The 15,412-nt window shown below is 43.1% G+C and overlaps 1 protein-coding gene across 1 annotated transcript in view; it reads left to right on the forward strand.

The window, feature by feature from the left end:
• Positions 1–15,412, forward strand: part of INPP5D (inositol polyphosphate-5-phosphatase D) — a 61,771-nt gene that overhangs the window by 9,263 nt on the left and 37,096 nt on the right. The window contains exon 3 of the mRNA XM_082221712.1: positions 4,468–4,531. Coding sequence (XP_082077838.1) covers positions 4,468–4,531 — 64 coding nt within the window. The remainder of the gene's footprint in view (positions 1–4,467; positions 4,532–15,412) is intronic.

Consider the following 15,412-nt stretch of genomic DNA (forward strand, 5'->3'; position numbering starts at 1 on the left):
AAAAGCTGTTGGTTTTGGGGTTGTTGTTTTTTAATGGCTCTTTCTGATCTTTTCTACTCTTCAGATAAAACTCTATCTTCTGCTCTTTCTTCCCTGAGTTAAAAAAATAATACAACAGAAAGAGAACAGAAGGGGAATACTCTTGGGTGGTGTTTTGATTCTGTGTTCAGTTAAGGATCATTTAATTACTTGGCAATCCATCGAGGAAAATAACCATTATAACAATGCAGACCAGAGGCACTCTATCAGTTTTTCAAAAGCATGAATGCATCTGACCTGACAGAGTGCAGCCACACACATTCAGTTTAAGTCTCACACATTCAGAACCTAAATAGATGTGAAATGTTGCATTTGTTGAATCACATATCTGCCAGGACTGCATATAAAGGGAAGGTGGTAATAGGTCTGTTTTTTTACATAAAAAGTGTCCTGTGGATGAAATGAGCTGAACCGCCACCCCCATTATATTCCTGAAATCCATTTCTCTGAATCCCTTTCTCCCCCAGTCTGGTGTTGATACTGGGAAGTATACTGCACAGGGATAAAAGTGCTTAGGGTTAGGGGCCAATATAAGTCAACATCCTCTTAAAAACAACAACTCTGGAAACTGACTCATGAAAGATGATGGGAGTTGTAGTCCCAAAACATCTGGAGGGCCGAGTTTGCCTATGCCTGCTATAGTTGCATCCCTAAAACCTCACAATCCACATTTTATTATTCTTAAAGTTGCAGAACAGCTCAAACTCTTTGGATCTGGCTGAGGCAATGCTGTTTCCACACCCATGTTGTTCTTTACACTTGGATGTCTCTCCGTAAAGAGCAGTGGGTAGAATTAATCTTGGCCTGTTGGCAATCCAATTCCCTCCCTAGTCCTCAACTCTTCAGTCATATTACTTGAAATATACTCGGAGTCGAGTGTGGATTTCATGCTCTTTATTCAGCTCATAGTAGTGAGGAAATGAAAGTTCCCCCCCAAATATCTGCTTTATATACATTATTTACACAATGGGCTGCACATGATTGGCTAATTCTGGGATTCTCCTGTAGGCCAATCAGGTTGCGGATTCACTTCCACCTGGAACTGGACTGGGTGGCTCCTGCGGACCAATCATACTGCTGCATTGTTCTAGGACCAATCAGACTGCTGCATTCTGAATCCTATTGTTCTAGGACCAATCAGACTGCTGCCTTTTGGATCCTAGTCAACTCAGTACATAACACCACTGATGAGCTGTTGGGGAGTAGGGATGGGGAAGAAACTGGGTTTGGTTTGAACTTCAATAAGAAGAACCTACCTAATTTTCAGTTTCTGAAACAATATGCAAACTGAAACACAGCTACACTTCTTCAAATTTCATGATGCAATTCGCCAACCAAATAATGTGCATAGAAGTGTGCATACATTAGTGAAAATAGCATATAAAATGCATTTTATTAGGGGAAAATGCCAGCAAAAACGTGCCCATTGGGAGAAATTTGCACAAAAATGCTGGCATATTTTCACAAGGACTTTAAAAATAAATTCACAGAATGATGCAGAAATATGGAGAACTGAATATAAGATTAAAAAAGAGAGCGAGAAATAGAGAAAATGAAATCGACAGATTGATCTACTTCTAGTATGGTGTAGTGCAGGCTTCCTCAACCTCGGCCCTCCAGATGTTTTGAGACAACAATTCCCATCATCCCTGACCACTGGTCCTGCTAGCCAAAAACATCTGGAGGGCTGAGGTTGAGGAATCTTGGTGTAGTGGTTAGAGCAACCTTTCCCAAACTTGGGTCCCTAGCTATTGTCGGACTACAACTCCTATCTTCCCTGGCCACTTGTCCTGCTAGCTAGGGATGGTGTGAGTTGTAGTCCAACAACATTTGGGGACCCAAGGTTGAAAAAGGATAGGTTAGTGTGTCAGACTAGGATCTGAGAGGCTAGGGTTCAAATCACCACTCAGTGATGTATCTCACTGAGTGACCTTGAGCCAGTCACTATCTCTCAACATAATTTACCTCATGGGGCTTTTGCGAAAATAATGGGGGGGGGCATGTGTGCAGGGAGAACTACTGTATATATGCCACTTCGTGTTCTTTGGCAGAAAAGTAGGAGGTAAATAATTTAAATGAAATGAATTATTTCCAATTCTCAGCCTAAGGTTGTAAACCTGGAAATAAGCCCCGCTGCGTTCAACGACATAGACTCCTGAGTGGAGCAAAACATTAAAGCACATTTAAGCAATAAAATAATTAATGGTAGGCAATCATAAACAGAGATTTACAGTGAATCCCAAGGAAAAGAATGCTTGAATTTATAGAAGTTTTTTTAAAAAAGAAAGAAGCAGCAGCAAAATGAGTTTATCATAGAAAATAAGCACCAGCACAAATACACTAGGGGCTTTGATCTGGCCCCTGTATAGCTCCTTATCCAAATGACTTCTGGCCCTTTCCTTTTCAACAACCAGAGGTTTTAATTAAGCTCTCCTATTATTAGGCACCTCAGAGAAAGAGCCAAACGTATTCAATGCCATTCTAGTTCCTCCCAGTGTATACAGCAACAGACCCTTCCATACTTTCCCCCTCATTTACCTCAGCAGCTCACAGATAGATGGGAGTGCTCTAGTAGTGAGCAGGGGGAGAAGCATAGTCTGCTATGGTTCATGTGGGGATTAAGGCCACATCTACACCATACATTTAAAGCACAAAAGAATGATGGGAACTGTAGTCTGTTAAAAGTGCTGATCATTGTAGCTTTGTGAAGGGTAAACTACAGTTCCCAAGATTATTTGGGGGCAGCCAGGTGCTTAAATGTGCGTTAAATGTATAGTGTGGATATGCTTTCTGTGTGAGAAGCCCTTTCTTTACCCGTGTCTCAGAAAGTGAAACCCACTACAGACTTCCCTTTTAGGGGTTCTTTGCTTTCAGGGTTCATCCTGGTGGATATGCCTCTGTTTTCGATCACACTGGGAGAGCAGCAGTGTTGGAGAAATATATGTGTAGAATGTTTTCCCATGACACTTCTGAAAACTGTCTTGACATATCCTGAGATGATCTGCTTGCTCTTATTTTCTGGAAGTGATGAAGAAGCAAATAGCATGGTCTCTTACGGAACAGCTAGTTATTCGCAGCAGAAATTCTGCTTTGCCTCTGAAAATTTTTGCAGAAGACAGTGTCTTTCAAAATATGTGATTATGGCTGGAGACAGATGATGTACCTTATGACAAGTGGCACATTCAACAACTAGTATTTTGATTAGAACTGATGCAACCACAGACATTTTTTCAATTATATGTATGTCTCTGCTGCATAAGAGATTAGTTTCCCATTTTGAAACAAATAACCTCCTCTCTCCTTGCTAAACAGCAGTTTCTGTCCTAAGTGACATTGCGATTTGATACTTTTATGCTTAAGCATGACCATGGCCAAAAAAGTGGCGGATGCAAAAATGGTCTTAGGTTCTTTGGTGGATTTTTGTAAAGTACCGGTAATCTGTCTTTCTGCTAATTCCACTTTTTGATATGATGGAAACCTGCCGCCGCCCCCCCCCCCGCCCCATGTCTGTGGGCATCATAGCTTTGCAATCAAAGGCACAAGCCCTTAGAGGTTATGTTTTTTAAATGGAAAATTTAAAAGAGAAGGAAATGGATGGAGAGAGATAAATGCCAAGTCCAAGCCAGAAACCATTCCATCTGTCCTGGAAGCCCCAATCCATAGAATTCCAGGCCAACAAGATGTTAAAACTCAAATATGTTAAAACTAATACAAATGGAGCCATTCCAACACCATCTCTCTTTTCCCCTCTTACTGCTAACAGCTTGCTGAACATTTCCTTGTCCCCAGCTCAGTTCATTAGCTGTCATCTGTGGCATAGGAGAAACATGATGACATCCACTCTTACTTGATATAACACTAGGCATTATCAGTGGAAATGAGAAAGAGAAATACTGAACAGCTCTGTAGCTTGTAAAGTCTGATTAGGCCTTCAGACTCAATATTCCAGGTATACTAAGAATTTTGGAATCCCAGAAACAGCCTTTGAAATCTCAAGATGGACTTGAATAATGGTGACATTTGAAAACACAATAAATGTGGGGTCACTGTACAACCTTCCTGATGATTACGTATCGATGTGACATTTTCAAGCTTATTTTTGCAACCTCAAGAGCCAGGAATGAGGCGAGGCAGTTAGATATCAAGGGGAAAATAAAAATAAAGTTTTCAGACTGATCAAGTTGGCTGTGTATGCTTCAGACCAGAAGCGGGGAACCTTTGTTTCTCCAGACATAGCTGAATTATAACTCCCATCAGCCATGATCATTTGTCATGCTGGCTGTGGCTGATGAGAGCTCAACAACATTGGGAGAGGCACAGGTTCTCTACCCCTACAGACTATCAACACAACAATAAACACTGTGATCAACATATCTTGCCAGACTTGCCTTTTCTTCTTCTAACATCCTCTCCTCTTATGTGTCCCAGGTATCGGAACTGTGTGTATACCTACAGGATTCTACCAAATAAAGAACATAAGCTAGTTATCCAGGTAAGCCCTCGTTTAATGCTAAATATGGCACTTTAGTTTCACATTCTATTGTCTTATATGAGAAATATGTCATAAGAGGGAGGACAAGGATGATGGCAGCTTTAGTCCAAGGACATCTGAAGGGCTACAGATTTACCATTCGTGTTGAAGAGGGATCTCAAATAGGATACTAACCAGAGACAATAGTGAGTGGTATGTTGGTAAACAAAATGTTGAGGAGTGCAGTGGAAGTGCACTGTTGCCCTAGTGTCAGTAGCTCTAGGTATTTTTATTCACAGTGGATTCCCTAATTGCGGGCGGTTGATTGCCATGGAGATGTTTCCAAGGCTATGCAATAAATGCTGCTGATTGCTCAGGAAAGCCATATGCAGTCTCGTTTTACACTCTACTGCACAGCGTGGAATTGGAAGGTACCTTTGAGGTCACCAAGTCTAACTCTCTGCTCAGTGCATAATGCAATGGAGAGCCCATCACTTCCTGAGGCAGTATGTTCTGCTGTGAAACAACTCTGTCTTCTGCAGGACAGTCTTTCACATGTCATTCTTGCATGGAGGGAGTTGTACTAGATGACCCTTGGGGTCCCTTCTACATTTCTATAATTCTGTGATTGTAGAAAGACTGCTATCATGGAATCACCCAGTTGTGGTGATTCATGCATTGGTAACCTCAAGACTTTATGACTGGACAAAATGCTGCAGCTAGACTGTTGATGGGGAGAGACAATCACCAGCACATAAAAGCTTGCACTGGCTGCCCATATGTTACCAGGCCAGGTTCAACATTCTTGTATAAATTAACCAGGCCCTTAATGGTATGGATCCAGGGTATCTTAAGGGACACCTGTTGCTGATCCACCGAGACCTTTAGGGCATTCTCTGATGGTGGTCTCCCATGGCTCAGGTGCACAGCTCATACCTACCAGAAGCCATGCATTCAGTGAATTGGGCCCAAACTCCCAACTGAGATTTGACAGCAGGGACCCTCCTTGCTGACCTTCAGGTGAATGGCTAAAACTTTCTTGTTCCAGCTGGTATTTTAAGGTAGCGTTTGGTCTTGTGATAATTCTTTATTGCTTTATTCTCCCATTTTCTGTGGATTATTTTTTATGCATGCCACTTAGAAATTCAAATAATTAAGGAGCATATAAATGTCTAAAATAAGTAAGTGTAAGCCTATAAACTTCTCTTCTCCAGGCTAAACACAAACAATCCTTTCAACCATTCCTTGTAGAACCATCCACAATCCTACCTTTTCCCCAACATGGGACATCAGAAACCACTGACTACACTTGGCCTCTGATTTCCAGATGCAGCATTTTCTTCCCTTTGGGGAAGGCCTTTATATAATCCAGCTTTTCTGCTCAGTGAGTCTTCTGGGGGAAGGAGAATGACTGAGGCACATCCTAAGGGCAATCCCATTGAGTATAGGGGGAAATTATATGATTTTTTTTATTTTTTATTTCAAGGTGTCTGGTCCATTTATGTGAGATGGGAAACTACTTTACCTGTTGCCATGCATTGTTCTTCTTCCATCATTTGACCTAAAGCAGGGATGTGACTGGGCTGCTCATACACTTGAATGCTGGGCCTTTTATGCCCAGCATTATTCATAAGCACTTCATTCATCCAATGCCGTCTAAGGATATCCTTCCCATTCCTGGCATGAAAGGGCTCTGATTTTGCTCTCCTTCAGCACTTCCTGACCTCAAGATTCCACAGTAGTTTCTGGCCTTCCACAGACTGATGAAAGCTTTGCGCATCTGGTCACTTTTTTTCCTGCTCCGCCTCTGAGGTCAGGACTCTGTGTAACAGGAAATCGATGACACACAGTGCGTAGTTCGAAAGCAGCCCAGCGACTGTGACTCATTGCTCACTAGATGAAGCTGAAACTGTAGGATGCTTATGCATTCTTATCACACTAGAAGCTATCAGCTTACTGGAGAGTTGATGGGGCCTGATAAACATGAAGGTGCTTTTCCTGTTGGAGTCCCCACTGAAAACATAAGAAATGTGCCGCATGTTAACAGGCTGCAAGTCGCATTGTAATAAATGGAGCTTGTGTACAGAACCTATTTGGATACAGTGGTGCCTCGCAAGACGAAAAGAATCCGTTCTGTGATTCTCTTCGTCTAGCGGTTTTTTCGTCTTGCGAAGCAAGCCCATTGACGGATTAGCGGATTAGCGCTATTAGCGGCTTTTAGCGGCTTTTAGCGGCTTATCAGCTTATCGGATCAGCTGATAAGCAGCTTAGCAGCTTAGCAAAAGGGGGGGAAGGGAAAAAACCCGCAGGAACTCGCAAGACATTTTCGTTTTGCGAAGCAAGCCCATAGGAGATTCGTTTTGCGAAGCTCCTCCAAAACGGAAAACTCTTTCGTCTAGCGAGTTTTCCGTCTTGCAAGGCATTCGTCTTGCGGGGCACCACTGTATCTCTCTCTCTTTCTCTCTCTCTCTCTCTCTCTCTCTCTCACACACACACACACAGAGAGAGAGAGAGAGAGAGAGAGAGAGAGAGAGAGAGTTCTCCAAATGAATGTTCTGAATAACTCAGGTTTAGGCGCACTAATTCCAGTTATGTAAAAAATAAATAAATTCAACCCCATGCCTCTCCACAGGGAGGTAAGAGCATAGAAGCATAGAATTAAAGAGTTGGAAGCCACCACAAAGGTCATAATCTTTTTTGCCCATTGTGGGGCTCAAACCCACAACCATGAGCGCTGAGATTAAGTCTCATGCTCTACCAACTGAGCTATATAGCCACAAGGTAAAGAGAAAGATAGCATGATGCTAAAGCCATGAAGTCAGCCGTTGTAACTGATGTTTTATGAGAGTCCTGGAAGGGTCTTGCAGACATATTAATATTAGCATCCACTAGGTAGGATGCCAGAGATTGGACATGGGACCTTCTACCACGGAGCTATGGCCCTTCCAATTTATTAATTTTAGTATTTTTAAACTTTAAACTTCTTTGGGTACCTTAGCAGAAAGGTAGTATACAAATGGAATAAACCAACCAACCAACCAAAATACATTAAAATATAAAACATACAGAACATAACTTACAAAACAGCTATAAAATTTTGCTCCTGACTAAGTAAAAAGATTCAGTTAACAATCACACCAGTTTCCCCCCTCCTTGTCTGTGCAGATATATGTAGTATATTCCCCTAGTATGATTAGTATGGCAGCTTGGAATTGATCCTGTATTTACTGCAACTGGCCTTGTCACAGACGTCATAGACAGAATTTTATTTTATTTTCCTGTGCAAATGAGACACAGTGTCAGGTCTCCAGTGTCAGTTCTATGTGGAAATGGGAATAAGGGCTATACTGGGAAGTATGCCAGTTCCTGCACTGGAATTTTTGCCAGTCCACCCTCCCTAGCTTGCTGTTCTAACCATCTGATAATGACCTTAGGAAGCTATCCTTCCATTGTTTAAAAATTATGTGACCTATCCTGCACACAGCTGATGGCTGTTTGACATGAGATAATGTAGGGCTGCCATACGTCCAGAATTTCCTGGACATACACAGAATACTGTGGTCAAAAGCAGTGTCTGAGCGGAAATCAACTATATGTACATGAAATTCCAGACATATGGCAAGCCATGTTAACAGTGCCGTTTTTGTCGATTCTCGTAAATAATAGTTCAAAATACAGTGGTACCTCGGTTTAAGAACAGTCCAGTTTAAGAACGATTTGGTGTACAAACTCCACAAAACCGGAAATAGTGTATTGGTTTGAGAACTTTACCTCGGTTTAAGAATGGAATCCAAACAGTGGAAGGGCACTGGTGGCGGGAGGCCTCATTAGGGAAAGCGCGCCTCGGTTTAAGAACAGTTTTGCTTTAAGAACGGAATTCCAGAATGGATAAAGTTCGTAAACCGAGGTACCACTGTAGCTCGAAGACTTTTTGAAATATGGCAACCCTATGTAACCTTACAGTATGTAGGAGCAGTAACTGACTTGACTCACACCATTATTATTTGTTAAAGCAAGTAGTTTTGATTCTCTCTTGTCACACCTTCATGGTGACAAATGTAATATGGCGCCCAGGCAAGCAAGAATGCTGTCTGTACCAATTCCATTTCACAATATTTGCCCATATGAGCACAAACACCTGGGAACAACTCTGGTATGCTCCCATAGGGAGCCTGAAGCACTGTGTTAAGCAGTTTCATAATTTCAGTATTGAAAACCAAGAGTTCATTCAGTTTTCAGCTTGTGTGTATTGGCATTCTGTTCCATCATTTTTGGAAATGTCATATTTGAAAGCCTTTTTACGCAGCCACCATTTATGCACATTTGCTTACATGCTGTAGGAGCAAAGGAGAACTGAAGTGAGTGGAGAAAGTCACCTACTCACAGCAAGACCAAGAACCCCTGGCTTATCTCTCTTGCAGACTGGGGAAAATATCCATGTAAAAGATGAGTAGGATCCATCCCTCTGGTGGGTGATGCACAGTTCCATAGAAGAACATAGTGAGCTGCTAATGGCCAAAGAGAATGCATGGCTGATTTTGGCTTTTAAAGATTTGCATGACCCAAGGCAGGAATATAAAGAGGATTGCCTTTCTCCCCATGAGCCTATATGTCAGTTGGGGATAGATGGATCAAATTGTTTGCATTCTGTGTTACTTCTGAATACACTCAATCATAGGTCTGTTCCACCCTGGGTTTGGTGGGGGCGGTTTTTAAGCACCAAAAATGCATTAAAATTGTATGCATTTTCTACACTTTTTTTTTTTCTGAGAATTGTAAGGATACCCCTATTCACTTCCCAGATCTATAATTCTCAGAGTGGTTTAACAATCAATCCCTGGGAATTCTGGGAATTGTAGCTCTGTGAGGGGAACAGGGGTCTCCTAACAACTCTCCACACTCTTAACAAGCTACAGTTCCTGGAATTCTTTGGGAGAAGCCATAACTGCTTAAAGCAAAGGTCAGCAAACTTACCGTGGCTCGGGCAGTGTCTCCAGCGCCGATCGTGTGGCGGGCTGGAGGGCAGGGGAGCGCGTGCCCATATGCGTGTGCACACGCTATTTCTGGCGCACTTCCGGGTCAGAGGAGCACCAGAAATAGCTTGTGCGCATGTGCACGGACCTCTTCTGACCTGGTTGTGCACCGGAAATAACACTTGTGCATGCGCAAATAACACTTGCACATGCGCACAAGCTATTTCCGGTCCTCCTCCGACCCGGAAGTGGGAGCCGCACAGCGCAGCACCGGTAAGAGCTGGCGGCAGCAGCTGGCGGTGGGGTCGCCGCAGGCCGGATAAACGAGTCCCTTGGGCCTTATCTGGCCCGCGGGCCTTAGTTTGGGGACCCCTGGCTTAAAGTCATGGAATAGTGCTTTAAATGCACAGTGAAGTTGGGGCCTAGGGATAGATATACTAAAGAAAAGAAAACCTAGCACAGCTCAAACATCCCTGGTTCATGTAGATTTAGGCTGCTGTTTCAGTATGACAATCTTGCAATAATAATCTCTGGATACTGACTGTGTAAATAATCTCAAAGTGCTTTCGGAAGATGCTTCTGTCTTTTAGGAGATTCAATTGATTACATATGTCACTGTGCATTACAGCTATTGTTACTACATATAAATCTTTTCATGCCTTGCATTTAGGAGTTCAGATTAACAGCATGCCAAAAAACCCGCCCCACTGCTATTTTAGCTTTTCAAATGACAGAACCGCTTGAAAACGCAAAGAGTGGTGTTACTTGTCTTTATGCCAACACTTGTTGGAAAGAGGAAGTACCATGTGTTATTTAATTACAGTATGTTTTTTAAAAATTAATTACCCATTCCCTAAGTACAGTATTTTAGACAATGTCGGCATGGTATGTTCCGTAAATGCTGTGCGCTTGTACTATAATGCATATGTTGGCAGATAATTATTTTTCAACTACACGCATAGTCTCCTGCATAACTGTTTTAGGGCATACACAGAATAGAGTGTTCTAAATAGCTTATTTTCAAATTTTAGGTGCTTATCAGAAGCATGCAAGCACCCATTTTCCTGGTAACCCAGGGCAACTAGAACATTTTCATAAACAACGGGATGTTGTTTGGAAACCTGTGAAAAACATTTATTTTAAAAGCAAATTTCTGGCATTTATGAATGGGGAGGAAATGCAGTGTGTACCACTAACAACAGCTGCATGTGGCTACCCCTTGGGCATCTCTAATGTCAGGAAAAGGAAAGGTAGTGATGGTAATTGTCAATATTAGAGAAACAGTGAAAAGAGAAATTAGCTAAGATATATATTCTACATGATGTACTCTTAACAGGAAATTTGAAAATGATAGAAGATTATGACATGCAATTTATTTTAGTAGAAAACAATGGTTTGTAGCCAACAAAATCCATCCACTAGCAAAAAAAACCCAAACCATGTGCAATGGGACTTCTCCCTCTTCATTCCCCATACATGCACCCCACACATCAGATTTGCTCCAGAGGGTTGGGGGAACCACTAGAATAGAATTCTCTGGAGCTGGGGTGGCATGGGAAGAGGAAAGGGAGAGGAACTCCTATTGTTCAGGTAGAAATCATTGCACTAAGGGTACAGCTTCGTTGCACACAATCCTGTGAACATGATTATTGTGAATACCTGAAGAAATAAAACAGCACCAGCATTGATAGATTAATGTGACTGCCTGTAAATTATGTCCCCAAACAAAATCAAAAGGGAGTTTGTTGCATTCTCTATCTTTCTCTAAGATCTCAATGGCTTGTGTCTTCAATATTGTGTTCTATAAGGACTTAGGAATAAGAGTGTCCCCACTACCATTGCACCCAAATAAAACCAAAACCCTGGAACTGGTGCCTTAAAGAAACACTTATTGCGTTAAAAAAACAGACCCCTGGAGCTGAAGAAAATTACCAACAAAAATGTTATTTATAGACCTTTTTATCACTCAGTGCTATTGATGAAGGCTTGAAGCAGTGGAGGGGAACAGCAGGGGTCTGATGTGGCCCTCCAAGCCTCTTGATCTGGCCCTTGAGACCCTCCCCTGATTATGTCTCATCTCCCCGGGCAATTCACCACCCCTGCTCTGTGCTATCACCTGGCTAGAATGTATATTTGAACTGTGATAATACATTTTAACTTGTCTGGGTGGGTGATAGAAACCTCTGCATGGTAATATGGCTTCAGAGATTCTTAGCCTGGCTCTCCATTGGTCATCCTGACCTTCACCCCTCCAGTGGGAGGCACATCTGTTGCTCAGACCACTTTTTGCCTCTGGCCTTGCCCCCCATGGGCATCTGCTCTTTGGAAGGGAGGGAATGCAGTTCTGAGACTAAACCAGGCCCAGATTAAATATGATGTTAAAATGGAGAAGGGCTGTAGCTTAGAGGTATGGTATATGTTTCATGCACAGAATGTCCATGCTTCAACCCCAGCATTTCCAACTAGGGTTGGGAAGGTCCCCATCAGAAAACCTTGGGAGCTGCTGCCAGTCAGTGTAGACAGTACTAAACTAGATGGATCAATGGTTTTATTGGTATAAGGCAGCTGCCTATATCCCTCTTTAATGTGAGCATTTAAAAAAAATGCAAGTAGTCATCACAGCTGGATCCTAGGAGCACTGGGGGCCACAGCAGACAGGGAGGAAGAGTTTAACTCTTACCAACCCATACCCCGGTTATGGTCCCAGTTAAAATCACATTCCCCCAGCCCCTGGTGCTGTTTTTGCACTGTGAGGAAACATCGTGTTTCGTTTTATCCCAATTACCATGAACAGCAGAGGAGGTAAAAAATGCTTCCCGTCTGTGGCCACTTCAGGTTGTCCATGCAGGTCGGGGGTTCATATGACAGACTTTTCCTGCATACAAAAATCCCCTCCCTATCAAAAAATTAGATGTCAAAGGGAAGATTTCTAGCCTAGACTTCTTTCTAGAAAGCTAGGTTTCTATCTAAAGGGACATTTTCGTGCACTCAGTCATGAAAACTGGCACCTCCAGTCTACAGTGGTACAGCCCAGAAACAGGTTTACCTCATCTGCTGTTAGTGAGAACTTTTGTAGAAGATGAACATGAGATTTCGACACATTGGCTTTTAGGAACAGCTAAACCTCGGTACAAGTAATGAGCACAGCTTGCTGTCAGCCACACCAACAAAGCTCACACTCCCCCTGTCATCCTCATTCAGTTCCACTTTCCTTTCCACCCGCAAAGTTGCATTTAAAATAGTCTAAACTTGCGGCTGGCTTGTATTTTGGGAAACAGCTTTTTCTTCCAGCTGCAAGTCCCATCTTAAGGTCACATTACTGTGATAGGCTTCTGGAATTGCTTTGCCCAGAGTGGGTTTCAGGGCTTTTAGATTTAGTAAATGATGTTTACAAAGCATACCTGGCAGGGGAGGGGGGGGGAGCAGGGCCTGCATAACCTTTTCTCCCTCCCCAACAGCTTTCTCTCTCCCAACCCCCCAGCTTCCTTGCTTCACAGGCAGCTAGAGGTCCTTCCCCCTCACCCACTCAAACACACACTGAGGCCGCACACTCACCAGACTAATGCGCATGTGCGTTTTTGTGCATGTTCACCCACACATGAGCACTTCCAATCAAATGCTATCTCAGTGTTTCCCACCCACAGTAGGGAGCGGAGCTTGTTGCACCTAGGGACTGCCTGTCCCTTTTAGCCACCTGAGGTGAAACAGGAAGCTGCCATCCCACCGCTGTCCCGCCACCACCGAAGGCCCCTCCGCCAAAGCCTCCTTTACATAAGTTGTGGGTGGTGCTTGCGAAGCAGTGGCTACAACAGCTATTTTTGGTGTGATCTCACTTCTCCAGCTCTTGGGCTTCTGCCCAAGGGGTTTACTGAGGTCTAAAGTGCATTCTCTGGCCTGTGGTGCAGTAAGATAATTTTAAACTCAGTGGCCTTACTCAGGGAGGGATTTTTTATTTTTTTACAAGTTGATGTGTATTGCTTCACTTCAGAACGTTGTATGACAGCTCTGCTGCATTTGGGATCCCTCCTGGGTATTCTGTTAAGGGGAAGCCTAACTTCAGTCTTGTCCTGCTCTGACAGCATCATGTCTGTGGCAGTTTAGCTACACTCCACAGAGATGATATTTGGGGCCATGGAAACTGGCTGCTAGTGGACACCTCAACTCCCCACCCCATTCTATTAAAATTTACAGTGGGGGTCTCAATAATACAGAGAGTGTGGAATTCTCCCTGCCATCCATCCAGTGACCACAAGGGCAGAACCACACCATGCATTTAAAGTACATTCAAAGCACATATCTTTCCCCAAGAATCCTGGGAACTGTAGTTTCCCCCTCACAGAGTTACAGTTCCCAACACCCTTAACAAACTACAGTTCCCAAGATTCTGCGGTGGGGGGCCCATGTGCTCTAATGTGTGGAGCCATGCATTTTACATCTGCACTGAATGGTAGTTTCTGTACCAAAACCCGGTTTGAAGTCAGATTGAAAGGTCTGGATAATGGATAGTGGATCCAGTGAATCAAATGTTGGCATTTGGGGAATTTGGAGAGCAAACCATGGCATGTAGAAAGGGGGGTGTTACACAGTAAGTAGCTGGAAACCTGGGACTGCTACTGAAGAGCTCTTAGTAGGCATGATGTGGTGGAAGAGGGGCATATTGGGAGTGGGCAATGATGAGATTTTTTTAGTTGCCAATCAGTGGTTCTGCTAATGGCTCCCAGCTCCATGTGGCAAATATCCCTATGCATGTCTTAGGTAAGGAGTGTGGACCTTCACAGTTATATAGTGATCCACACATGGCTAGCCCAAGTAAGTCATATCACATCCAAAACATACATTTAACACACATGGCTTTCCACCGAGAATCCTGAGAACTCTAGTTTGTTAAGGGTGCTGGGAATTACATCTCTGTAAAATACAGTTCCTAGGATTCCTTGATGGAAGCCATGTGCTTGATGGTGTGATCTGGCTTACTTGGGCTAGATGACCTTAAAACCCATCAGTTAAGCAATTCCCCCTGATCGGCTTCTCTGTGTTAGCTTTAAGCCTTATTCTACACATTGAGCAAGTGTGCTGTGCTCATGTATTTGGGCTTGCATTTCAAACATGAGCAGAGGGGGAGAAAAGAGACTGTCTTTTGAAACTGTGATTTTTGACTACTAAAGATAGTGACTCTCATGGACCTCAGCCGTCATCCCAGCTTGCTTTCTGCGGTTGTGCATTTCTCACTTCTGCTTCCACTGCTTGTTTCCATTTCTGTTCCTCATTAAATTTAAAAAAGTAAAAACACCCAGAGCCAGAATCCATGTTGTTCACTTTTCTCCTCAACTTTCCACATTCCTACATAGATGGTTTATATTAAATGTAATCAATATTTTCCCCAAGATTTTGCTGCAGCCCTGGTGACACTAATAGCACTTTTTGGTATTTTCACTGGGTCTGTATGGGATAAATATTGCTATGTGCACTCCAGTCTCCAAGCCATACTGATCTCTCTGGTGGGGGTGGGAATTCAGGGGTGGCTGGTGCCCATTGTGACTGGTAGGGTACAAGGCAGGGAGCCCAAAAAGGAGGTGGAGCCAGACTCAGGTTGCTTTCATATTGTACTTTTAAAGCACCATGATACCACTTTAAAGAGTCATGGCTTCCCCACAAAGAATTTTTGGAACTGCAGCTTGTTAAGGGTGCTGAGGGTTGTTAACTTACAAGATGCCTATTCCTGTGACAAAATTACAATTCTCTTAAAAGTCCATCTTGCTTACAGGGAATTCTGGAAATTGTGGGTCTGTGAGGAGGAACAGAGGTCTCCTAACAACTCTTAGCACCCTTAACAACTACAGCTCCCATAATTCTTTGGGTCAAGCCATGGTGGTTTAAAGTGGTATTACAGTGCTTTAAATTTATGGTGTGAATATGGCCTTAGAGAGAG

The sequence above is a fragment of the Podarcis vaucheri genome (genome assembly GCF_965113315.1).
Source record: "Podarcis vaucheri genome assembly, chromosome: 5".
NCBI classification, from domain to species: Eukaryota; Metazoa; Chordata; class Lepidosauria; order Squamata; family Lacertidae; genus Podarcis; species Podarcis vaucheri.